This window comes from Opisthorchis viverrini, assembly GCF_000715545.1.
Source record: "Opisthorchis viverrini unplaced genomic scaffold opera_v5_1, whole genome shotgun sequence".
Taxonomy (NCBI): domain Eukaryota; kingdom Metazoa; phylum Platyhelminthes; class Trematoda; order Opisthorchiida; family Opisthorchiidae; genus Opisthorchis; species Opisthorchis viverrini.
Window position 1 is genome coordinate 1,015,744 of NW_008751657.1, and position 25,499 is coordinate 1,041,242.

Below are 25,499 nucleotides of genomic sequence, written 5' to 3' on the forward strand. Positions count from 1 at the left end.
AAGATAGATTGTCAGTAATAACACTATTCTACTACTTTGTTTTACATGATGTCTTGCTGGGTGACTGAGCCACAAAACAGCTTCGTCGAGAGGAAAAGTGAATAAAAACAGATGCGAAGTAATATTGTTGACGCTGCATTTTCGGAGTGACAGTTAGATATGTTTGAAATTGACGAAATCAGATTGGGCCTCCACTTCATATAAGCAACTAAACCACTTCAGACCAAGAATACCTAACCAGAGTCGAAGCATAAAAATCAACCTCCACCTGAAAAAGTGAGTAACTGTCGTACAGCGAATTTTTCTATTAGGTTTCAGTAGGATTCAGTGGACATCACACTACTGTGGGACTGTCACAATTATTAGCAAAAAAAGATTTTCCCATCGAGTGAGGAATATCTCGAAGACCAGTCCACAAACCTATCGCAAACCCCATCACTAAGACCGAGTAAGGGTACGAAAAGACGGACGAGTAGGGGTCGAATTCAACAATACGTGAGACAAAGACCTGTGTTCGTGGTCATGCAATAAATGAGCAATTCGATGGGAAATAATAGGTGATTAGGGGAAACAAGGCATAGAACATAAAATGGAATCAGAATAACAAACGACTGGAAATAGAAGCATGGAAAAATAACCACAAGCGCGTGTGTAAAGGGCAAGATAAAGGGACATTAAATTTAAAATCGCGCGTTATTTGATTTCGTAGTGTGATGGTGCTTTCACGAAATTAGCAAAAATGTCGTAAAAATGTTTTAAAAAATTCATGCGCCATCTTGGAAAAATGCACAAAGTAGCGAGGATCAACGGTGAAGTTTTCTGGGTAACCAAATGTCTGTTCATTGGCTGGTTGGGAGGGTAGCAATATGGTTTTCCGCGCAATTGTTTGTACCCACACACTGGAGGCAGTTTGGATCTAAGCGACAGGGTCTGTTCGGATCCGGATCGTGATCAATTTCCGGCGGCAGAAATTCGCTTGGTCGATGTTCTCCACGAGTGATGGCAAGGCATTCCAACATAAGGTCTGTGTTGATAGACTCGGACACGTAAGAATCAAATTTGTAATCCGGGTGGGCTCTGATACGAGATCGCATCCAGGCCGCGGTAGTCATGAGTTCTCCTAGGCAGGCAAGAGGTGGGCAAGAACACGACTGCTAGGTGTGGATGTACAGGTGGCAACAACTAATGGTTACAGACACGTAATAAAAGCAATAGACCCAGATTTTCGGCTATATATGCGCTATGGTGCGTCGACACAGAGATAACTAATATTCAGCAGGCTTCACTTTAGTCCGTAAAAGGATATGAGATAACTATTTCAGGTACTAAGGTGAAGTCTGACCAGACGGTAAGATGCTTAGCTGACAGACTACTGCGAGAAAAATACACGTGTACATATACGAAATCAAAGATTAGCATCGAGAGATATCATGGAGGACGGCGGTAAACATGGCCAATTACGGTTCAATAATGTTTACGTTGGGGACCGTCTTCTTTCAGACTTGGAGGAACGTGTAAAAGCAACTAGCTAGTGTTGCGGTCAAGCACTAAAATCGATGGATATATATTGAGTAAAACAAAAGGAAAAATGATAGTCATCATCACCATCTATAGCTCTAAAAAACCGTACACATGTTGCACAGCGGTCAGGGCTACCGCAGTTTTATTCGTCGATGACCTGGAATAATACGAGTGGATATCTACGCATTGGAGGGAGTAGGTGAGATAATTCACGTATGAATTCAAGTGGCAGTGGATTTTTTATTGGAGACATCGCTGGGGAAGCTATGAAATGAATGAATGCGTGCCATTGAGAACGACGTTTCTAACCACTAATGAGTTCCGTCTCAGGGTCTCCGTCCAGCAAGACGACAATGACCAGAGCGGTTTACTAGTAATGGCTTTGGTACTTCGCTGTCAAGTAATTACTTGACCTCCCCCAGTTTGTTTCTTCCCTCCGTGTGATTGTGTGGAAAGGGCCTTCCGATACAGTCAGTCGACTGACACATGGAGCAAACGGCCAAACAAGCGAAACCTATGAAGTGTGGTCATTACATCTACTATGGGCTAGCTATATCTTGCAAAAACCATTCGACGTATTTCAGCGTTGTTCCTTCGATATCCCCACTAGACGAAAAAATACGAATGGGCGTGGAAAACGAGACCGAATAATTAAGGGGATGTTCTTACCGGAAGCACGGCGCTGTAGCAAATTGAGGTATTGATGAACAAGACAAACAACCGAAGGTTCTCCACCAATTACATGGACGTAGTGTCGAACCAAGGGAATCAGGCCAGGAAATGTGTCCTAGGATTTAACAGAGTAAAGAAACAGATGAGTTACTTCAGTGAAGTTAGGACAACAGGATTCAAATGACAGTAGAGGCGGTGTTAAAAGAAGATTTGTTCTACATAAACAGCTTAGATGTTTGACAAACACACTCCTTTGCATACCAATTTGGTTTGCATGGGAAATTCACCTGAATCTCTCGTTTATGCTGGCGAAACCAATCGTGCGCTGTCCAGACGACCTTAGCGACCCGATGAGCCTGAATGTTTGTTCAGATCATATAGTGCCAAAGGGGCTCAGTGCCAAACACAGACAGTTCACCTTTTAAGTTAGAGCAGTGATTGGCATAGATTTGCACCTAAGTCGACAACTTTGATGCAAGCGCGCCATTAAATTGTCCTGTACATCAGCGGCTGGGACCCCCGCGTCGCGATCGGAGGTACTCATCCAACGACCAAAGATAGCAGTTACCAACGGTGCTAAATTCACTATTCTGTGATATCCGACTTAACTGTGGATTCATGGCCTGATCACCTTTTGGTCGTTGATTACATCAACACTATTTTATTCCATCCCTCCAGAAGAGTAGAACGATTCAGAGCCAACGAACTAATAACACTGATAGCCTAATGATTGGTTTGCCTCTTCCTTATTTTCCCTACCCTCAGTGAACGGTAAGGTAATCGGTGGGACCAAATGACATTCGGTCTGCAGCTTCTCGCAGACAAACCCACAGTGCTACTGATATTAACGACAACATACCGAGGGAAATAGACAGTAAGTAACCTGTCTCAAGACAACCGTGTTAAATAGCTCAATCGCCCTGTTTGTGATGAAAAATGAAATATAAAGGGATCGGTGAAGAAACCCACATGACAACTCGAACCTGTTAATTATTATCAACCAGCTAACATTCGTTTCAACCCTAACGAAAATCACAGTAACGCTCACGCGATGCTTCATATTGCAGCACCCTGTAGGCCCGCAAGGAAATAAAATCGTGTTAAACTCACACAACCATTCATGATTTGGTTCACCGTCATTGCAGTGTAGGTCTGTTCAGGGTCGAAGTTCACAGTATTTGCGTTGATTTCCTGACAGGTCTTCTTCCGGCTACCGGACAAACACTGACCATCTGATTCGTCCACACTGGACTCGGGAGAGTCGTCGGGCTGCCCGACAGAGTAGGATCGTCCCCGGCGAAATCTTGCACAGGTCATAGCCCATTCTATGGGACTTCCGTCTGTGCGAATGGGGGAAAAGGCGAAAATATGCGAAGAAAAGTTTGCAAGGTGGAAAAGTGAGGACTCGGTAAAACATGTTCCCACATAGACGTGCTAAGTAAATTCGACCAGAGGAGAATGATGTCAACGGACTGACAGAAGCTCGACGTCGAAAGAGGCTCCACTAAGACACTGGAAACGCTCAAGTATAGTTAAGAGGCTTACGTAGATAGGCTCGCCTAAAATGAATGAGTTCAGAAAGTCACAGACTAACTCGAAAAACGGATATTACCTGCCACGCAAGAGAGCCCTCACTTAGGTGAGTAAAAATCTGGCAAACGACACCGGCGAAGGGCTTGTGAGGAAAAATCAATCAATCGATACCTGTAGTAATCATATGCCCATGTCGGAAGTAGAAGAGACCGTTCCGCACTGCATCACGTGTGACAGCCGTCTTCATGTTCTCGTCCACCTTAGAGATCGGAATAAGCAGATTCAGCTTTAATCGCAAGATGGTTCGAGACAAGAGTAACAGAAAGGAGACGAAGGCGGCATTCTCAAAATCGGTTAATTGCAATTCCATCGGTCGAAATTCCACGCGCCAACCGATGGACGTTTCTGGAGGTGGTGGTTTGAAACGCATCGATTGCCAATTGGTTGACTGGATGTTCTGGAGTATGACAAGCGACAAGAAGCAGATATTACAGGAAGCAAAACGTATGTATCGGAATACAATGACTATATGAATAGTTCATCGCCATCGTGTGATCAAGCAGTATGTGAAAAACAAAACTGGAACAGATAAAACAAATCAATCTAGCTTCTGCCGCAAGTTGAACCCCAAACGGAGGTCCGTACGAACAGCGCACTGCCCTGGAACAGAAACGAGTTAGCGTGTGATTCCTCGAAAGGAAGAATGTCACCCAGCAGAAGCCAAACCCATCATTATGGGATCAAGTATTGGGAGAACGTCATGGGCTGGCTGGGTTCACGCACACCGGCATATGAGTATCAAGTTGACGGCCAGTGAAAAGACACTTGCAATCTCTAGATGTGAAAAATGTGTCCAAATTCATAGACTCACATGAACTACATCGAAACTTCCTCTACCAAGCACAACGTTGGAAACGCAAGAACCAAAAGCTAGTCTTTTCCACTGCTCACAAACTGCTTCTCAACTATAAGTCTTGGTCCGACGTTTTGGAAACCGGTTATAGGTCAGTGTCGTTTACATGGATAATGTGTTTCCTACTTACCGCAAGCCTAGTTCTCATTCTAGGAGGGCAGTGAAGAGCTTGGGAATTTATCAGGTCCTATCCTGGGCTCTACAACAGAACCTACAAAAAAAAACTCAACACTAACTATGTAGCGTAGCTGCGAACACTAGTGAACGAGTGCAGTTTGGTAACGGAACAAGCCCACCAACAATGGACGGTGTTAGGCCATGGCAGTTTGTTCGCACACACACACACACATACACAAAGACGCCAAGACGCTACAATCGCTTGCCCCGCTACAGCGTGGAGATTGTCAGGATAGAGATACCGACCAGAAAATGGATTGTTAGCGGAGCAGTCAAGCAATAATATCGGCAACACTAAGCACATATCCATTGCTCCTGCAGAAATGCTGAGGTAGACAAGCGGTTACCGGCGACAAAAGCCAACAGCTTCAGAGCGGATGTCATATGAACACAATACAATTCTTCATCTGAACTCGACTCATTCAAGTAATCTTTAGGGTTCCTGACCCATCAAAGTTCATTCAGTAATCTCTTTCACGTTCCTAGTGTTGGACGAAACTATTATTTTCTTAATTTACTCCCGGATGTTCACTGCCGGAACTCGCCCCAGTCAAATTCCTGAGTTATTTGCTCAGATCGTGAAAACGTTTCACTTGTGTGCTCTATTCATATGACGCCGCTTTTTACGCTGATGTGTTTCCTGATGTTCTGATCTATGCTGGATAGCTGCCGTTCTGAATCTCGGTCCTCCCTCCTTTTCTCAGCCCCAGGATAACAACCTTCCTAAATCTGATGGGTCTCCTCGTAGATCCCCTCGCCAATATGACTGTTTGGCTGTGCACATCACATACAAACAGTACACTATCCCCCCGAACAGCGTTCCGGCGGTCCAGTGCTTAGAGCGCGAATTTATTGACCGGGAGGTCCCTTGTACGAACACGACCTCTACCTCTCGAATTTCCCTTTCTAGGCTTGGGCAACTTAGCAGTATTCCAGCCCTCGTGCTTCTTTCGGTTGGCATGGCAGTTGGGCACTAAAAGGGTGATACAGCTGGACGATACAGTACTCAACGATCATCTCAGGATGAATGGAGTTGCTTTGCTTATTCAAGATCAATGGAATGTGGTATAAGAGAGAAATATCGGTCATCCACAGGAATAGTATCGATCAGTGCTTTTCAGAAGGCACAACCAACAGAATCTCAATCACAGTTCCCTACTTAATGCAATAAAGAAAATAGTTACGAGAAGGCTGAGCAGGTTGTGTACAACTTACACACGAAAGCATTGATTACTAACAGAGGACTGCCACAAATGAACTTCTAAATGACCTTTGTGTGGTGCATACGAATGAATAACAATACAACGAGAATCTTGTATGAGTCTCGCATTGAAATCATCTTAGTCTTCACACCACTTGATACACAATGGGCAGTTATAATGACTGAGTTGGAACTCTATCAGATGGTGTGAAAAATCACCTTCAAAGGGTCACACGGTGGCGTGCGCATTTTCGCTTCAGACAAATAAGGGTCAACAAAGTGTGGACGAACAACGGAGTAACACAATTGATTGAAGGACAAGAGAATATTACACTAGATTGACTATCCTCGAGGCTACTACCTTTGTAAGTAGTATGTACTTAGATGTCTGGCCGAGTGAGGTCGTCAGGATGATATTGAAGAAACACAACGAACAACGACAAAACAGCGTGCGAAATTCTTCTGAGACAAACACACCTCAAAGTGTTGGACAGAGTTTTCCTTCTCCACAAGTTGTTCCTCAAACAACGATACCGGTTCACGGATGAACAAGTGAGCCACGTGCTTGGCCAGGGCGTCATCAACACCTGTGAAGCGAAACGAGGGAGAAAAGAGTTGAACAACTAATAAGTTCCGTTTGGTAAATATATCTATCGACCTTTACTTCATCCCTACGTCATAGACATAGAGAGAATAACTGAGAATAAGCGGGTGAATAGCGCAGGCCTGTAAAGTGCATCGCAAACTGCACTTAACAGTGGCTTGTTGTGCAACTGAGGCGAACACACTCTTCATTTGCAGCCAATTATAACTCTGATTGTACCGATTTGGGCTTTAGTAAGCTGTGATGATATCCCAGTACTAGTGGCTCATTCGCGTTGTTAGCTAGAAATGTTTCGAATGAGTTCCACAGCTGAACACATTGGTTCCACTCTGGTTTCTTGATTAATCTTTTCATTGCTTGGAGTTCCAAAATAAAGCTTTCCCATAAGCTGCATTGTGTTGCTGTTGGTTGCGTGTTGCAGAGGGAGGGAAGAGTGGTCAAGAACCACAAACCTCAAAGAAAAGAGTGAGCAAGACCAGAAACGTTAAAATTAATGATAAAGGGTTTGGTTAATAGAATACGTGAGAGATCAGGAATACAGTCGGCGAACAAGGGTGACCAGCACACAAATGGGATTCAACTCAAAGTGAGATGGGTTATATTCCGAACAGTGGCATTCAACTTGATGGAAAGGTGTATTAAAACACAAGGACGTCCACAAAAGAAAAACAAGATATGAAAGATTTTCAATCAACTGGAAAATGTTTGTGACCGATTGGGTAGTCATCATTTCAGAGAGGTTTGCTACACAATCGGTGGATTTATTGCTGGGCAACGTTTCGCTTTTGACACAAAAGCCCAGTGAGTAAGTAGGTAGCTTGATTGGGTTTTAAGGCAGTCGGGGAAACAATTCGTGAGATTTCTTATGACTAGCGGACTTGATCGGTGCTGAGTGTTCAGTCTGATGTTCCTGTTTGTTGGTTAGTGGGGATGACTAGCGATAGATTGGTTAGAAGGGAGGAGTTGTTTTCATCTCGAACCCGGATTTTTCGTCCTTGCTTTTTCAGTATAGGTCACCTCAATGGAATATTCCTCTTGGGGTCGTTCACAGATTTCGTTCGCCTGTGTTCATCGAAGGGTGCCGGGACAATTGGTTTAGGGTTGACGGTGGTTAATTGGATGTTACTCTACTTGGATTTTGTACTTTTGGACCCAGACCATTTCGCTGATAAATTCACATCGTCTCGTGTCATCTCGGCTGATCTAAAACAGCTTTCCACACGCTTGCAAGTTCTACGCCCTCTATTGTTTGCGCTGGGATTTCCACCGCTTCGGCCATCAGTCATTGTGGTGTGAATCTTAAACCCCATCTCAGGATGTCCACATTTTCCAAGTCTACCTTGTGCCCAGTATCTAATGCATACCCTGCCATTCCCGAATCTTTGACTATCGCCTGATATTCATCTACGTTTCTTGACAGTCTATTAATGGACCACCTAAGCTCACCGATTCTGGTGTGCAATTCCCTGGCTGTCTGACCTACATAAACCTTCTGAACGTCGTTACATTGTATTTTGTTTACACAGTTCCTAGTCCTATCGACGGAAGGCGATCCTTCAAATGCACCAACACCGCGCGTAAAGTCTTTCCCTTCTGGAATGCTACTCTAATGTTAGCCGTATTTAACACTCTTCTAATGACTTCAGATATCCCTGTTCTGTATAGAATGACCGCTCTTCCGATCCACTCTTTGTTGGGCCTTGGTGTTGGCACCAATACCCGTCTCAGTTGACGCTTATGAATGCTACTTGAGAATATTTCATGGTTAGCTGAACGTGGTAACCACCGAATACATTCAACAATGGTAGTCGTCATTCTCACTAATTGGTACCAAACCGTGGTTCGAACTTAACCTCTGCCTCTCGATTTCCCCTGTCTAGGCTTGGGCAACTTGGCAGTATCCCAGCCCTCGTGCATCCTTCGGGTGGAATGGCAGCTAGGCACCAAAAGGGTGTTACGTCTGAACAGTTATTATTATTATTATTGTTATTATTATTATCAAGCCGCACAAAATGTCGCTCGTTCGTAGTGATTTATTTCGCAATTTTGATTCATATCTGATACGCTTATGAGGGGAAGACTGAGATCTGCGAAAGAATTAGTTCAAAGCTAGGTTGTGACCTAGTGCACTGAGCATATAAGCCCGTGTAAGCCAACTTTCTTGCTCTGAGAAAACTGTTCTGACGGTGAACAAGTTTCATTGGCAAAGTAAAACAATAATATCGATTTTCTATCAAGAAACCAATGGGAGCCAACCCATCGCATAGCACAAGCAACTACTCAAGTGCACCCAAACGTCACTGAATCTGTGCCAATCAGACAAAGAAATACCAGCACTAGAAAAATGAAACGACAAACCTTCGGCCATGAGTGTCTCGTAAAACTCCTGGTCATAAACCAGCGGGATATCGTTGTACGCCTGGCCCATGACGGACAAGTAGGAAGATATCGAGTCGTAGCGGGACTTGGGAATCACAAAGCGATTTTTTTCCAAAGGCTGTTGGAGTAAATCAGTTGAGGGAGATGCAAATAACCCTCTGAATGGATAAAAAGGACATGGCAAAAATTTACGCTCCGAATAGTGACGTAGTGTACCTTCAGGTTCCTTTCTCCAAGTAACTGCTAACATAGTTCAAAAATGAAGGCTGCAGGACAGCAACAAGAAGAATTCTCGGATAATAGTAGAAAGCAGTTATGCGACAGTCGCATATAAAGTATGGTCTCACTGCTTATATCTGTCATGCTATATTCGACTGAAATGAAGTGAGATTTTTTGGTCAAATGTCAAAGAAGTTGGAAGTTCTAAAACTTGACTACTAGGGTCCAGGAACTGCAGCCGTCCCTATCCACGGAGAACACCACGTTTTCCCAATGTTTCCAAGCATCATTCAATGGTTGGGCGTTTGAGCGAACGTGCAGACGAGGATCTATTGAGCACAGCTCGGGATCGACGTATACTAGAGGAGCACGAGCGCGTTCGCAAAGTGGGACTTAATAGGATGACTATCGAGACTAGCAAACAAAACACGAAAGCACACGTTGTATTTAGTTATGACGCGTTGACAGTTCATAATTATACCAACCGTTTTGGATGCGACTTGCGGGGAGGGAGTTTAGCATATGACTCGTGTGCTGGGAGGAAACGAGCTAACTCTCCGGAAACCCATGAAGACGAATCACGACACTACGTTGGTGCGAGTATTTTTGTCATTAAGTTGGAAATATTAGGGAACCAAAACCGGTCGGTTCAGAGTTGCCTGGTCAAACGCCCAAGATAGCGTAGGGGTTGGGAAAGGGACTTACCGGAAGATTCGCGGTTCGAACGCAACCCGTTCATCTCGACTGTCCCTGTCTAGGCTTCCGCAGCCTAACAGTACCTCATTCCTTGTGGTTCCTCTGGATGGCATGGAAGCCAGGCGTCACAACTTACAATGATCTTTTTCCAGTTTGTGCAGTTGAGCTATCCTAACAAGAACTGCGGAATGCTGTGAACTAATCTACGTCATAGCTAAGTTGAATAAAAATAAAAGCTTGTGAGTACAATATCCCCACTCAGTTAATCAACCCTAGATTGATTCACAAAGCGGTCAACCACGGCGTTCTCATGTGAGACTCATTCGCTGAACAGACTCAATTCAGACTTCTTCCTGATACTGTGTACACCCCGGTACTCGGTAACTTCGAGTCCAATATTACGTTCATGACTGGCAGCGCCACAACCCGCAATTATATTGCCCCCACTTCCTCTCTAGAGATTTCACAGTCCGTAATAACAGAATAGACTTAAAAATTCATAAGTGTTGACGCTTGGGTGACAATGATGATCCGACCAAAGTCGTAATCCAAAATGACAGAATCCCTCATCAGTTTTTTATGATTTGACAGAAGGGTGACCTATTTTATGCATTTGTTGTTAGCCGTTTTCATTAGTGCAGTAGTCGATAAGAACCACATTCTAGTTTGCTGTCGATAAACTAAACGACCTCACAAGCGAAGGACACGTACAAGTTCGCTGATTGTTCAGCGGGGGCTAGTTGCATCGGTTATCTCGCAGACCTGTGCATACAACAGACTTGAACACAGAGCACTTACTTTTAAGCCTCGTTCTTCTTCAGTGCGGTCGTCGACAGACGCGGAGATGATACCCCACCGACAGTCGGTATCGAGTAAATATCCTCGAATAGCAGGAGATGCCGCACTCAATGCCATAAGGATAGGACAAATGGTAGCCAGTTGATCGTAGAGTATACGCGCCTCCTCGATGCAACAGGACTGGAACACAAAAGAAAACGAAAAAAAGCTGTTAACTAATCCACAGTGCAAGGCATAAAAATGCGCTTCAAATCATCGGTGCGCCGTCAAGCCTACTTATTCTAGCTTATTTTAGGCTCCACGTATCAAGTGGGGCACCTCTGGTGTGCGGCCCGTATGGTAACTACTGTGACATGAAATTTCCTTTCCGAATTCACAACAGAATACCTAACCACCAACATAAACAGTACAAGAACACGTGAGGTATAACAGACAAACCTGAAACGTGAGCTGCAGACACGAACAGCCCATCCCAAATCCCATGGCGTCCATGTAAACGTGGTTTGGGAGGGCAGCTGAGGCCGCATCTGGGTCTGAACCATCATGAAGGTTGGAGAAGTCCTCGATAAATGGATCTGGTGTGCACGAATCGCGGAAGACTGTATACAAAGAAGGAAAGTTGAAGGGGAAATAGTGTACAACAAGTGTAAGATGAAAATCGAGTACACACAGAGATGAATCAGGCATCTGAGTTGAGCAAAACTACACACTGAACAGCAAGGCCATCTGGTTCTAACATATCTCCAGTCTGATAATTCTCGGTGCGCGCTCCGTCGATTGGTTCAGCTGGAGCTGTTTCATGTAAACCTCACAGCGAGAACAGATACCGTACAGTTTGATCACAATATACTGCACTGCCGCAACGCTAAAAAGCTACTGAACCTCCCCATGATAATGGTGAATGCTACAGAAAGAGGGAATTAAAGTGAAGCCAAACTCATAACGCCACTTTTCAAAAAGACACAGGATGATTGAACAGTAACCAGCAAAGCTCTTCGGATTAGAACAAGTATCTAAGTCTACACTTAATTATGGCAAGGTTACTGGCCGAAGAGGACAGACGCATAGGAGAAAAGAAAGACAACAAAGGGGGGATAGGAAGCACAAGAGTGAAAATGATAGATAAAAAGACATGCTGCCAGACTGTGCAAAAATGACTTATTTTGCAAAACGTTCGCTGTGGAATTTCTCTTTCCAATTTTTATGGGGTTCAACTGTCCCCTTGGAAATTGCGTGAACGCTTAGATGTTAGGTATTTTCGCGGGCTACTAACGATGACGGCCTGGTACTTGACTGCTCTGTCTAGGTATCCACACCCTGACGGAATCCCAACCCCCATGCCCGCCCGTTTTGCATGACAGCTATGAGACGAAGATACCACGGTAGGACTTAATGTTCTGAAACAGTAATGCAAAGCACTGTTTGACCTGCGTTTGATTTATTATATTCCACGTTTAATGAGCTCCGAAGCTGAAAACTCAATAGAATTCGGTCGTCAAAAACCGAAAAATCTCCGTTCAGGTACAGCAGCCCCCACTTAGCATCGACCTGTCTCTAGGTGACCCCACTCCTAGGGGCAGGAAACAGACATCTTTCTCAAGCACAGTAGTGTTGCCTCCACCCAGGAAGCATTTCGAATGAACTGATTTCGGGGTTCGATGAGGTTTCTCGATGTGAATCTTCAAGTAATCGAATAAGAAATGCTTACAATCAAGTGCGAATAGAGCAGCCGATGAACGAACAGGTAACCACGTTAACGGCAGATCCAACCAAATCTCAGCCAAATATCTCGTTTTATCATATTCTTCGATATCTCGAATATGGCGCCCATGAGGTGGCCTCTGAGCAGCGTATCAAGTGGAGGAATATCACCAAAGAGAGATTCAGCTGGGGCTCCTGTTAACACTAACATAATTAGAAAATGAGTGTATTTTGTCGATTGATTACAATTTGATATTCATCTGGGCTGTTGTAGTGTTCAAAACCCTTATTATGATAAGGGTATTGGACCGTTTCATCTGGTGATTCCATTAATGGGCCATTCAAGGATTGGTATGCCACGTTAATAAAGTAGAACACAGCAAACGCTGTTAGCGACTATCAGGTATTGCTCAGAGTACAAGAAATCATGGAGTGCTTGGAGGAAGACAGTTCGTGTTGGAAAATGTCTCTAACTGGAACTAACGAAGAACGTCAAATGGTGACTTGAAGTAAGTAGATAATCCTGCACACTTCAACAGTATCCCTATAATGCTGAGAATCCACCAATTCGACGGTCCTGTCTATTTTATAAAAATTCATGCAGAACGAAGCTTTCGTGCCCTTGTTAGAAAGTTGCCTCGTCTTGGGCTGAACGCACAAGCAAACAGCGCCTCGAAGATACAAACGGTCTAGATGCTCCTGAATGGTGCCTGTTGTAAAGAAATACGGAAGTTGCTCTTTTCTTCCAAAAAGGTTCGCACAGAGTGAAAAGGGCCTCATCTGACGACTTTCCGTCATTGCAAGAGATACATAAGACAACTGCTGTAATCATATAGAGGTTCATCACCCTATTGATTCAGGGCTTGCGTATTACGTACATCAAGGTGTGGTTCACTAAATACTGTTAGTTGGTTAAGATGTGTTGAAAGGCTTCGTTCCAGAAAACCACCGTGGGACACTTCGAATTGACTTAGAATCATCCCAAATTTCTTCTGAGACACTTCAGGTTTTCTAACGAGCTCCCACAAGGGTCTATCAACACACCTTATGAGAGAAACTGGGACGCATTAAGGTGGTGATGAGTCTATTCAGATGGTAACGGCTTCGAATTCGGTGGCGGTGACGATTTTTACTCAGCTAACTTCATACGAAACACATACTCATTAACTAAGGTGTTTGGTGTAAACGTGAACCATCATACATCCATGAGCAGGTAACCACCGGAAAACACGCAGCATATTTTCCACATAATATTAAAACTCCTGATGTGGTCGTGAGCCATATAAAACTGTGCGCGGCGGTCCGGAGACTTGGGGATTGCACGATCTAAAACGAAATCGCCAACGGAGTGCATGGGAATTCGACCGCTAAGCCATTCGTGTTCGGGAGAAATAAGGAATCATTTTCATACAAGTCCGCCTCGATGTACATATTGACAACAACAACCTTCATACACAGACGTGCGGGCGCATCAGAACGCGCTTCGTGTGAAGCACATGCTAAAATTCTGTTCACCTCACACGTGTAAATCGTTCTCCTGCTGTACGAAATCGTTTATTCTGGTTGCTGCATACACAAGCAGAGGCGCTGGACTCGAGTCGCCCTCTTACTATGGATGGAATCACTGCTGTATCTACTTGGTCGTCCCAGCATTTCACTTTCAGACACTTAATACACGATTACCACAGCAGCGCACACTGGGCGCACCTGACGGTATATATGCCTCAGCAATGCGATTGGTTAGTCCTACGTCCCGAACAACGGTTCCACTCGAGTAACCGACCTGAAACCAATCGGTCGATTGCACGACAGAGCCACAAAAACATGGAAATCAAATGTCATGGTTCCGCCTTTCGTTACGTAATCATGGAACGGCATAAAACAACGGCGGCACGAGGCCGACCAACCACCGACGTGAAGTTATGTAATCACTCCGAACAGCTGAACGAGAATACAGTCGCAAATGCGACAGGTAAACACTGCTCGAACAGACAAACCCGATCAACAGACTTTCTACGGCCTAATGTGTCTGTTTAATCCAGGCACGATTTTCAACCGCTCCAAATAACTATACTTAAAAGTAGTAACCTAAAAAGAAAAACACATCAAATTCACCCTCTCGTGTATACGAAAGTCACATTTGTTCATGATCAGGCCGTTATTATGAATTTCCCAAATTCATTTGACTTTGAATTTTAATTACCAACTACTATGAAGATAGTTGGCGCTCGCCATCTGGGTTATGTTCAGGTTCCAGTCGACTATCCGTTTGCGTTACGAACACAGAGACTTGTTGCTTCGATCAGCTTGTTCCGATTATCCACGGTTTCCCAGGTCACTTGTATGTTTTATCTACGGTCCGAAGATAACCCTAGGATTGCACACGGTTGTTTTCGATTAACTCTAATTATATATGATAGTTGACCGTCGTTCATATATGCTCTGTTACGACGACTCTAGTTCGGCAGCGAGGCCCTCGACTTTACTCTCGTTCGGAATTTCGACCAGTCAACATACTGAGGGTACTTGTCTAGAACTGTCGATCAGATTGGTTTATAAATGGGTGCACAAAATGAGCTTCATTGTATATTCCTTTTCATCCGAATAGATTGGGTTCAAAATAGCCTAATCTATTGCAGAATACTGGTGATTGCGCATCTACCGGAGAAGTTTTTGAACTGCACAAACGCCTTGTCAATCTGGCCTGAACGTTGGTCCTAAAGCTTGTCGGTAGCCTGAATAAGCAGATTGTTTCATCCGAAGTGACTGATCATTCAGGATAGATCCTGATAACTATCGAACCATTAACTTGGAATTTTTGTTCGGTTGGCAAAAACTCATTTTTTATCAGGAGTTTTCTGAACAAGTGCACCTTTAGCTGGAAGCCGTAGGCCTCTGGTATGACCGTTCCTTTTCTCCATACCTAAGCAGTTTCCCAATGAGGAGAACACGCCTCACTTTTCCGAGTTTTTCGAGGATCCTACGCATCTTTACACAATCCCAATCGAACCGCCTCGCAATTATCAGCCCCTTCGTTTAAATGGATGCCAGTCGAGACAAAACAATGACTGACTGTTCAAACGTGTCAACCGTTGGTTAGGTCAAAAATGACATACGGTCCAGGTTCCCGGCTCCCACACAGTGGAGCTTCAGAATCAAGTCAAAACGATCAGAGGTAGTGGACAGCTACCATGCAGCCAGTGGGTCCGTAGACTACCAGACTGTCCTACTTCAATCTTCTGCGTGTCTTGGCATCATCAAGCTTTGGGTATTGCCAGTCATTCTTCAAATGTTATGCGCCCTTTTTTTCGAGATCCAGCTCACCTGGAGTGGGCGTCTATAAGTATGCAGTTTCTTTGAGTTCCTCAACAGCGTGTTGAGCTGTATCGAATCCCTATTTTGCGTCAGCAATATAGCTAGTTCCCACCACTCACAGAATACTATGACGCACTCTTTAAGCTAGTTAGACGGTAGTCATGGCCACCACAATACAACGGACGAGGTTGTTCACAGAAAGCAAGTGCATTTGTCCATACCTTATAACACACAGTGCGACTGGTAGCCAATAGAGGAATGCTTCACTGGATGAAGTTGTCATAGTGACAGGCGGGGAGGTGAGCTATCATATCCCTAACATCAGTGATACAGTTCAGGACCAAGGTTACAAATTACAAGTACACAATCCGATGTTGGTCTTCGTAGTAAAAGTGCACGTGTACGAAAAAGAATGAAACGACGAGGATTACAATCGTCGTCATCGATTTCGTGAAGACCACACTAAGGCGATGTTGGATGAAATCTGAAGGGGAACCAGATAGTGGACACGGAGTCACCAAAGGAGCGAGACGGCCCAAGTGGTTTGAACGCGAATTTACTGACCGGATGGTCCGTGGTTCGAACCCGATCTCCGCCTCTCGACTTCCCCTGTCTAGGCTTGGAACCATGCTACTACAATGGAATCCCTGTTGCCGCAGGTACCAATGCCATCTGCAATCTAGCAAGTCGAAAGTGACGCGAGGGACGCGGTACACTGTGAGAATTGCCTAACGCGTCGGTTCAATTCAAGAGGAGTGTGTTCACCCTGTGTGTACAAAACTGTTGTCATTTAAAATTGAAAAACTAGAACCAGTAAGAAACTTCTATTCCACGCACTAGGCACGTTGATGGCAACTTTCGTACCGCGTCGCTCGCGAATAGTACGTGTGAGCGTTCTGGAAGGGCACAGAAAGAATCAAAACTGCTTGGTTAGTATATGCAACCAATCAAATCTCGGAATTCATGAAGAGAAAAAAGACAGAGTAAAGTTACAATTAGAACGTCCCTCGCTGTTGAACTATGAAGTCTGTCGATCACATCACACCAGTATGTTTGATGAAAAGCTAAGTTTTCCAAAAAGACTAAGAAACAGCGTACAGCTGGAAGCATCCTTCTCTAGTATCACACAGTAACACAAAGTTGCAGGTTCAATTCAAATAAAAACCAGAACGATATTCATGACTGGTCATTCCAAAAAGGTGTGTCAAAGGTGTGCTGGGCAGAGTCTCAAGACTACCTACATGCTGATTGTGGAAGATGATGACATTCAACTCTTCGCTCAACCAATTGACGTGTAGTGTTCAGGGCGCACAGCACTGCTTTGTGCACGACGATTCGAGGGGTGCTGTTGAAAGGGTCATGAAGAACAACACCTCACAACGTCAGTTTTCATGGACATAAACGATCAAAACTGTCCACTGGAGGATAGAACGATCAATATTTTCGCCGGTTGTTGTGTGACACCCTAGGCTCAGTGACCTCGCGCAAAAGATCATAGAAGCAGCTTTCATTAGCAAGCTTGTAATAGGGAAAAATGCAGGTTTTGATAGGTCAACACTGAAGAGAGTTTTAAGGGGCTGAAGGAGTTTAGGCGCTGTGGATTGTTGGCTCCCGATGAAAATTCACACGAGCACCAAACCTTTGATGACGATAAGACTTTTGTTGGTTTTGACTTGTTTCGTTTTGTACTGGTTGTCCCATCGCTGATAGCTTCCAAGAGATAAGACGCCTTCCAGAGGAGGATAATACGTTGAATATGCACAGATTATACGGGGTGTGGAATGATACCTACGATCTATTGTGTTCACGTTCAAATGCCAGATTTACTAGGAGACTGATGCCATTGATTCCCCTGCGCAATAATTCGGACAACGGCCAAGTGAGCGAATATGGTCTTCAGTGAAATAGTTGTATGAAAGCCAGATTATCCATAATTAAACAACAGTTGGAAGCAAGACGTTTCGTTAGCTAACCAACGGAAACATCAATCAGATAAAGGGTAAAACCAATTGACACGATGTGAATTCCGTATGGGCAGCACGTCTGAAAGTACCCGTTACGTACTCTCCAGATTCAGCACCACTTTCCAACTGGATAACATACTGAAGAGAAAACCGGTTTGCACGAAACACCCCCTTCAATCCGACGACCGTCACAACTGTCTAAAGCACTCACTGTACCGACCGTGACTGCATATACATTGGGTAAACCGGCAGAAAAATGAAGACTCAAATCAAAGAAAATAAATGACACTGTTGGGCCGCTCCAAAAAACTCGAGCGAATTACTCAAAGTGGAGTGTAACTCAGCTGTCCATCGAGTGAGCTTTGGTAACATACGGAAACAAGACCATTGGAACTGATAAATCTTAATCGTAATTAAGTCGAACGAACGAGTATAGCAATGCGTTCATCCGTCGCATCGTTTTGGCGTAATGTCACCCGCGGAAGGTATGGGTTTGAGGCCAGGTCAACAGGGGTAAAGGAGCGTGACGGAGAATGGCCGGGTTTTCTGGCTGAGAACAGGCACCCAAACCTTTAGATACGGAGTTGGGGGCCTTAGCAGCTGTGAACAACGTAATGACTTCACAGCTATCGGAATAAACTATGTAATTGGAATTAAACTGACAAACAATTAGCTGTGAACGAATGTAGCTAGAAAACATGAGTACAGTTACCTGAACCGAGGATGCAGCTGTGTTATGGCCGGATCTGGGAAGAAAAGACTCTTGGAAACGCCATCAGCAGGAGTAGGATTAGCAGGCGGGTAAGAGAATTCAGGACATCCCAACCTATTTTGATGGAAGAGACAAAGTCGACGGAAAGAACCATGTAAACGGCCTTCAAGTTGGAACAACAGAACAAAGTAGACATGTGGGTTTCCATGAAAGGACTCAAATAAAAAGTTCTGTTGCTGTTCTGACAAGTAGTCTGCTCTGGGGCACAAAGAAATCAATAACACTACTAAAAGTTTTCTTCGATCACGCTCTAGGTACTCATGCCTAAATAAATTTCTGGATTTTTGAATATCTCCAGGAGTGAGCCGGTTTTAAAAAAAAATAACGAAAACACACGAAAATAGTCAGCTTGAAAGATCACCAAGAGTATGGCGTAGTTACATCCACGTACGTACGGTTCCCATACGTAGCAGATGTGGTGTTCCGAAAGTGATAAAGTATAACTGGTGCGGAGATCGAACGCACAATGACTGGTCACATAACCAACAGGGCCATGTATAAATGTACGGAATCCAAAATCTGTTCACAGTCAGTAAGTACGGCGAATGAAATTGACCTTCAAGTCAAGCGGTATTCATGAGGCGAAAAGCTCAAACTATGACAGCTAAACACGACCCAGGGAAGCTTACGGTGATGTGAGAATCTTCAGTGAAACTGCATCCTGTGGCGCCCGGCAGGCTCGAGTTATAGCCAGTTCGATCCATCGTATGCCAGTCCCGAGCAGACCATCACTCATCATCGTACATCAACGGAAGTGATATCATCCCACGGTGGTTTCCCTTAAATTCAGAAGGCTGGGGGTGTTCAAGGACTGTAGTGGAGTGCCAGCGCCTCGATGGCACTTTAGAGAGCTTAAGGTGAGGTGTGCGCCCCATTGCTAATTTAGTCTACTACTTGTCGCAGCATCAAGAAATTCACTGAAAAATCTACAAGCAGGACAACCAACAAATTTAAATTGTCTCCGTCTTCATCCCGTGCATTAGAAATGCACTGATCTTTTTGAAGCCGATCGACTCCCTCAGTTTCCAGGTTAATCAGAGTAGCTAAATCAACATCATCAGTTTGACCGTGCACGATGCAGCTATAGTTATCGTCACAATTGCACTGACGAACTAGTGAGCATATGCTGACGATGAAGACATCAAGTTTTTTTCAGTCCACTGATAGTCGAATAGATATATTAACTTTTGACTGGGCGACCGATCCTATGATTGCGGGTCATGTGGCTTGCCCCCGACTAGGCTAAAAAAAGCACTTGTTACATTGATAGAAATAATAAATAAATCGTTCAGCTGTAGCACCCTTTCGGTGCCTAGCTGCCATGCAACCCGAAGGAAGCATGAGGGCTGAGATACTACCAGGTTGCCCAAGCCTAGACAGGGGAAGTCGAGAGGTAGAGGTTGGGCTCAAACTACGGACCTTCCGGTTAGTAAATTCACGCTCTACCCATTTGAGCCATCTCGGCCCCTACGTTGATAGACGAAGCAACAGTCCATATAAAGATGAACCTATTTTTCAAACCTATGTACCGATTGATTCACGCTCGGTAGTTACTAGCTGAAGAATCGAATCAACCGAATGAAAATCAGTTCATAACACCTTACTCCACGAGGCTGGGTTCTGGCATTAAAATTTCCACATTGCTCGTCGGAGAATGAGGCTTTACCTTGAAGGACCTGAGTGATGGAGTGCGCTTATGAAGTGATAAACCATTGGCAGTTGACGGTCATTAGAAGGACATACACATTAGTTACGTTATTACTACCGTGTACGGTTGTTTTGACAGCATGCCATGTTTCGCATGTCAGTGAGAAACTATATGGTGTGCGCTCACCAGAATAATTGTGCTAGGACAGGAGGACGACTGTTCAAATGAGAGTGATGCGAGCGCGAATTCTACACAAAACAATCCGGACGAACCATAAGCGGAAGGCGGAAATGTTGAACAGTGGTAAAAATCAAGACCACAGAAGTCATCTTTTTCGTGCATTTAAGAGGGTTAGTAGAAGGTGGATCTTGACAACATATTTCCGTGGATATTCCGTACAAGAACTTGGGTTTGTCAACGCTGGGACACCTGTGGGTTCGTCCCTAAAACATCTGACAATTCTAGCTGCACCAACTCCGCTAAACGACTCGGGACCGGTGAGAATCGAATGGTTCGTAGTTGGTTGAGCCTTAAAATAAACTCCGACCTCTAACTTGACCAGTCCTGTGTGCAGTTCTGTTTCTCATGTTTATGTATGTCACACCGCTTTCTTATTGAGTGTGGATGTCGCTTTGTATGAAATGGATTGATGGGGCAGTGGCTTTGTGGAACCTTACAAAGAACTTTCCCTCCATAGTGGCACCTCTGTAGGGAACTCCCATTAGCTTTCCAAACATTCTGATCGGAAAACCAAGCCATTCGACGTCAACAACTAATCAGCCGTTGTGTTACTTCATAAAGTCTTCACGGAAGAAGATGGTCTCCCTGCTCCTTACCGAATTGCTGAACCTAATGGCTGAAGCAGAGAGACTAACAACACTATTAAAGTTCTCATCGTACCAGATGCACAAAAAGCGTTAACCTCCATGAGAAACCCTTAGTGTTGCTTAGAACCGACACACCCATTTAGTGATGAACTGATGAATTGCAACTTGCACATCATCGAATTCTAAAACGAAGTACTCCGCTAACGATCTGAGCACAAGGTGCATAGTCGTGCAGTGATATTACAAAAACGAAGCACAGACCCAATATGTTATTCTCGGTTCATTGGGTGTGGTGGCGCACGATGCCAAAGGTTCAAAAGTAAATAATAAAACTCTTATTTGCAGGAGGTTTTCAAGTGGCCTAAAGAAACAGACCTACTGGTAACAACCGATAACGATTTTTGTAACAAAATTTTGTCGAACAGGATTCGGGTAAGTCTCGTGAGCATCACATGTCCATAATATTCTCCCACTGAATATGCAGTGGATACGGGAGATGCTCTTCGGGCGCCCATATTATCAATCAAAATTAAGCGATCTGGAGAGGACAACAGTCTGTCTACCCGTATCGAGATAAAGAGGGACTATCGGTTGATGTCTCCATGAACTGAATGAAGCTAAGAGAATGAGAGCAGTCTGAAACAAAGGTACCCCGTCAAAGCTGGCGGTAGGTTCATACGTTTGGATGTGTGAACCAGTTATTGCTTGACCATACGTATCAAAAACAAAGAACGCTGAGTTGCATTTTTAACGCAACAAGGGATATTGTGTGTGTCAAACGAAAGAAAACCCACCGAATTACACATTCTGTTAACGGACTCAAACGATGGGATAAAGGCCGGACTACTACCGATTGTGCTGTAGAGGAATGAGATTAGATGGTGTTAAACGAAACGCTCCACAGTGGAAGAAAATTGCGGGAGCCAAAGCTCACCTTGGAAAGACAGTGAGCGTGAGAGCAAAGGCATTCTCTGGTAGGAATTCCATCAACTGTTGTCGTCTCTTCCTCATATTTGGTTGAACAGTACTGAATGCGTACAACAATTGACCAAATGGAATGGCTGGAAGACCTTCAATCTGGTATTCCGCATACTCCGGTGACCAAATGAAGCGACTGGAGGAGAAAAACAGATGCGCTTTAAATGAAGGTAGATGAGACAGTTCGACGGCTATACTCCAGAGCATGTACACAAAGTGACATTTGGGTTAGGGTAAAAGGTCACCTTGTGCATGGAGCAGCTACGAACAAATCACCTGGCACCACCTGGTCGATCGGTTAGTTACCCGAGAGAAGCAAGGTAGTACAAACAAATCCAAGAAAATAGTAAACGTGAATCACCTGAACATGGAAAAAGCACCAAGAGCACAAAGACGAGTGCCCCAATCGTCCTGGTGAGCCAGTGCGTGTAAAGCAATGGCAACAGAAAGACGCTGAATTCACCGGACGCGGATCGTTTTCCACCCTTACACAAGTTATTTCTTTGGACAACAAACAAATTTCACCCAGCTACAATGTGACCAAGTAATCGAGCTGAAATCCCCCCATCGACCAAATAGTTTGACTGTTGCATAAAGCGACACGCTTTGCCCCCCTCGATAACAGGGTAACCGTATTGATCGAAACACGGTAGGCTTTGTGGTCAACACTACCTGAGCTACATACGGTAATCTTTGATCCGATGGTTGTTCATCTGTTCGCCAAGCTTGGCAATTAACTTGCAAAAGTTCGTCACTAGTCCAGGAGACGTCATCAGTGCGCGCACTGATCTTACCATGATCTCAGATTCAAATGGAAACCGAGAAAGACAAAAGGCGGTTGATTGAAAAAAGCAGTGTCCGAGTTACTATCCTGACAATAACAGTCCAAGTATTACGGATCCCGAAAACGGACGTCCTGAGGCGAAAGGGGAAGGCGGACCGTCGTTTATCTTCAACTTCCAGCAAATTCACTGCGTGAACAAAACTGTCCATTAACTATTACATTTTACTTATACACTGCGTAAGGCTAGTTCAGATCGGATCGGGATAAGCCGTGGGCAGCGAAAAGTTGGCCTGCAAAAATAGGGTCCGTGATAAATTGGTCTATGATGAATTAACTATAATAAACTGATCGGTCACAGCCACAGAGATAAATGTTCTAAAGAGGCGAGCGAAACTGATTGACTGCTCATGGATATTGTCAGACAGATGTGATGTGGTCACCGAATATTATAAGCCACAACGTGATTCAAAGTTGTCTCAAATCCCCAAGATGACAACGACACTGGTAGGAGTCTCAAGATTGAAAAGGTGCACAGAAGCTCCTCTTGCTGAACAACGTGTCACCTTCCACAAATCAAGGAACGGCTTACATCAACAATGGACAAACACGTTCCAGCCGCCAGTCGGTTTACCATATCGCTAAGGCTCCGCGAGCCGGGTGACAGGACACATTGTATTTCAAAAATATCGTGTGCATATATAAGTCGTCATTCGATTCAGTGCATTATGAGGATTCCACATCTTCGGAGTTCCTGGTCGAAAATGGCTCGGATGTTGCTAAAAAGATTGAGTACCATGTGGTTTATATTATGGAAACTTTTAAAGTCAAAACAGTGTGTTTGAATAAAATGTAGTAACACAACGTTTCGGTTGCCGTGGGTAATGTATGACCTGTCTTGATGAATTTCAACCGATTGTGGAAAGCCTTTAAAAAGGTTGCAAACGGCAAACGAAACGTCGGATTGTGACATTATATTCCACTACGGTGTATTTTGACCTAAAAGGTTTCTATATTCCACATCTTTGTTTACCTGAGTGGACAGCTCCCACCGTAGCTGTCATATTGCAAGCAAATTTTCTCGCCCAATAAACATAGCTGAAGTTCTCGGAAGCCCTCTTATTGTTTTCCCGTTCATTTAAGCGCTATTCGGTAATTTCTGTTCGCAGTGGACACAAACAAGGTTTCCGAATGGTTCTTCGGTTCTTCAACTCCCGCAAAATCCCCTTATACTGATGTATAGCCTATAGATCATGTGGTTTTAGCCCAACACTGCAGGTTTGACAGATGCGGTCATAATTTGCTAAGCCATATAGAATCTACCAAAAAGCATGGCGCTTGTAAGAGACACATCAAATACACTACTGAGTTTATGTACTCAAGAGACTACTTAACTGTCACCGAACAAAGGTGTAGTAAGAAAAATCATAGAAATTAAAGACCATCACTCCGAAGGAGTTTGAACCTAGCAGTGCTTCAGTGAATGGGGTTAGACAAAGTTGCGGTCCAAAATAGGATTTTGAATCGTGTGTACCTATAAGACACGTTGATACAATGCGGCCATTCGTCCGCAGTTCGACGGCGACTTAACCTTGACGACTATCCCGTTGGTTCCCAAGTATTACGGAACAATCTAGAAGATTTCACACGTATTTTACTCCGCTGTGCACTGCAACGTCAATAGTTGGAAGACTTGAAAATGCCCCCTAGTCCTATTTAGCAACGTGGGAGGAAGTCAGATAGCCTTGACAGAATCAAACATCAAGAGCCTTGGGACGGCGTCTTGTGATCACGCTCAGTAAACTTCACCTCCGGAGAAGCAGCACTCTCCAGAAATTCTTTACCAAATGTAGTTTGATTAAACCTTATTCGTGCGTAAAGTCACTGCATGCTTTGCCTGTGGATGATGTGCTGCTGAGCTCGCCGTATACTCGTTCTTCGGATTGGACTGATGAACGAGGAGCAGCTACTCTACAAAAGGCTTCAGCAAATTCAATCAATTATATGAAACTTTCGTTAGAGCTTCAGAGCGAAATCCGGATTTCGGAGGTTTCTGAGGTAAAAGTTACGATTAGTTACATCAAATCAACGAGCGCTGAGACTGTATACCCAAATACTTTGGCAACGAGCTGAAGTAAACTAACCCACTAACTAACTTAACAAGCTGGTGGTTCTCATCTCATGTCCCCGTTATTTTGATAATCTTCGCATCAAACTTTGCTTCCCACTGAACTGCTCGGTCTTACCTACGTCCATTTTTGACCCGAAGTCACGTTACCACTTCAAATATGTCTCAAATAGAGTCCGTTGCGGCCATTTCTCACCAGTACAGGTATGCATAACTATAAACTACGGACTAACGTTAGTGGGATCACTACCTGTCTAAATTCACACTCTCCGTGGTCGGTTTCAACTGTGCACATGAGCATGGGAGGTGTGTTTTGGGTTCGCCAATGCACTATGGGTCTTCACGCTGTATTGACTGAAGCTTTTTGTACAATGCTCGAGAATCAAGCTGATTGCCCAAGGATTCGCTTCCGACCAAAACGGCTTGAACAAGCTCTTTCAACTAGATTTTTCGGCCCCCATATTCTTCACCTATTCGTAGCCGGACCTTACTTCTTCGAATAGCTATAGTGTAGACGTGAGTAGAGCGAATTTGCTGTATGGATCGAATACGACGGGAGTGGGTGGGGGAGCTGATGGGAATCTTTGGTCATCTTTGGTGCACGGGCGAGGCTGAGGGCGAATTGCCCTCAGCTAAGTCACTCCTCCGCGGAAGTCAGATCGGAAAATGGCG

General features: G+C 44.3%; 1 protein-coding gene across 1 annotated transcript in view; it reads right to left on the reverse strand.

Moving 5' to 3' along the window:
• Nucleotides 1-301: 301 nt before the first annotated feature.
• The window catches only part of T265_00014 (hypothetical protein), a gene marked incomplete at both ends in the record, with an annotated part of 39,775 nt that continues 14,577 nt past the window's right edge, over nucleotides 302-25,499 (reverse strand). Inside the window, 11 exons of the mRNA XM_009163671.1 lie at nucleotides 302-1,120; nucleotides 2,191-2,308; nucleotides 3,304-3,533; nucleotides 3,898-4,183; nucleotides 6,495-6,604; nucleotides 8,980-9,118; nucleotides 10,714-10,893; nucleotides 11,152-11,312; nucleotides 16,567-16,625; nucleotides 18,406-18,519; nucleotides 21,875-22,054. Of these exons, the coding sequence (XP_009161935.1) occupies nucleotides 840-1,120; nucleotides 2,191-2,308; nucleotides 3,304-3,533; nucleotides 3,898-4,183; nucleotides 6,495-6,604; nucleotides 8,980-9,118; nucleotides 10,714-10,893; nucleotides 11,152-11,312; nucleotides 16,567-16,625; nucleotides 18,406-18,519; nucleotides 21,875-22,054 (1,858 nt within the window). The remainder of the gene's footprint in view (nucleotides 1,121-2,190; nucleotides 2,309-3,303; nucleotides 3,534-3,897; nucleotides 4,184-6,494; nucleotides 6,605-8,979; nucleotides 9,119-10,713; nucleotides 10,894-11,151; nucleotides 11,313-16,566; nucleotides 16,626-18,405; nucleotides 18,520-21,874; nucleotides 22,055-25,499) is intronic.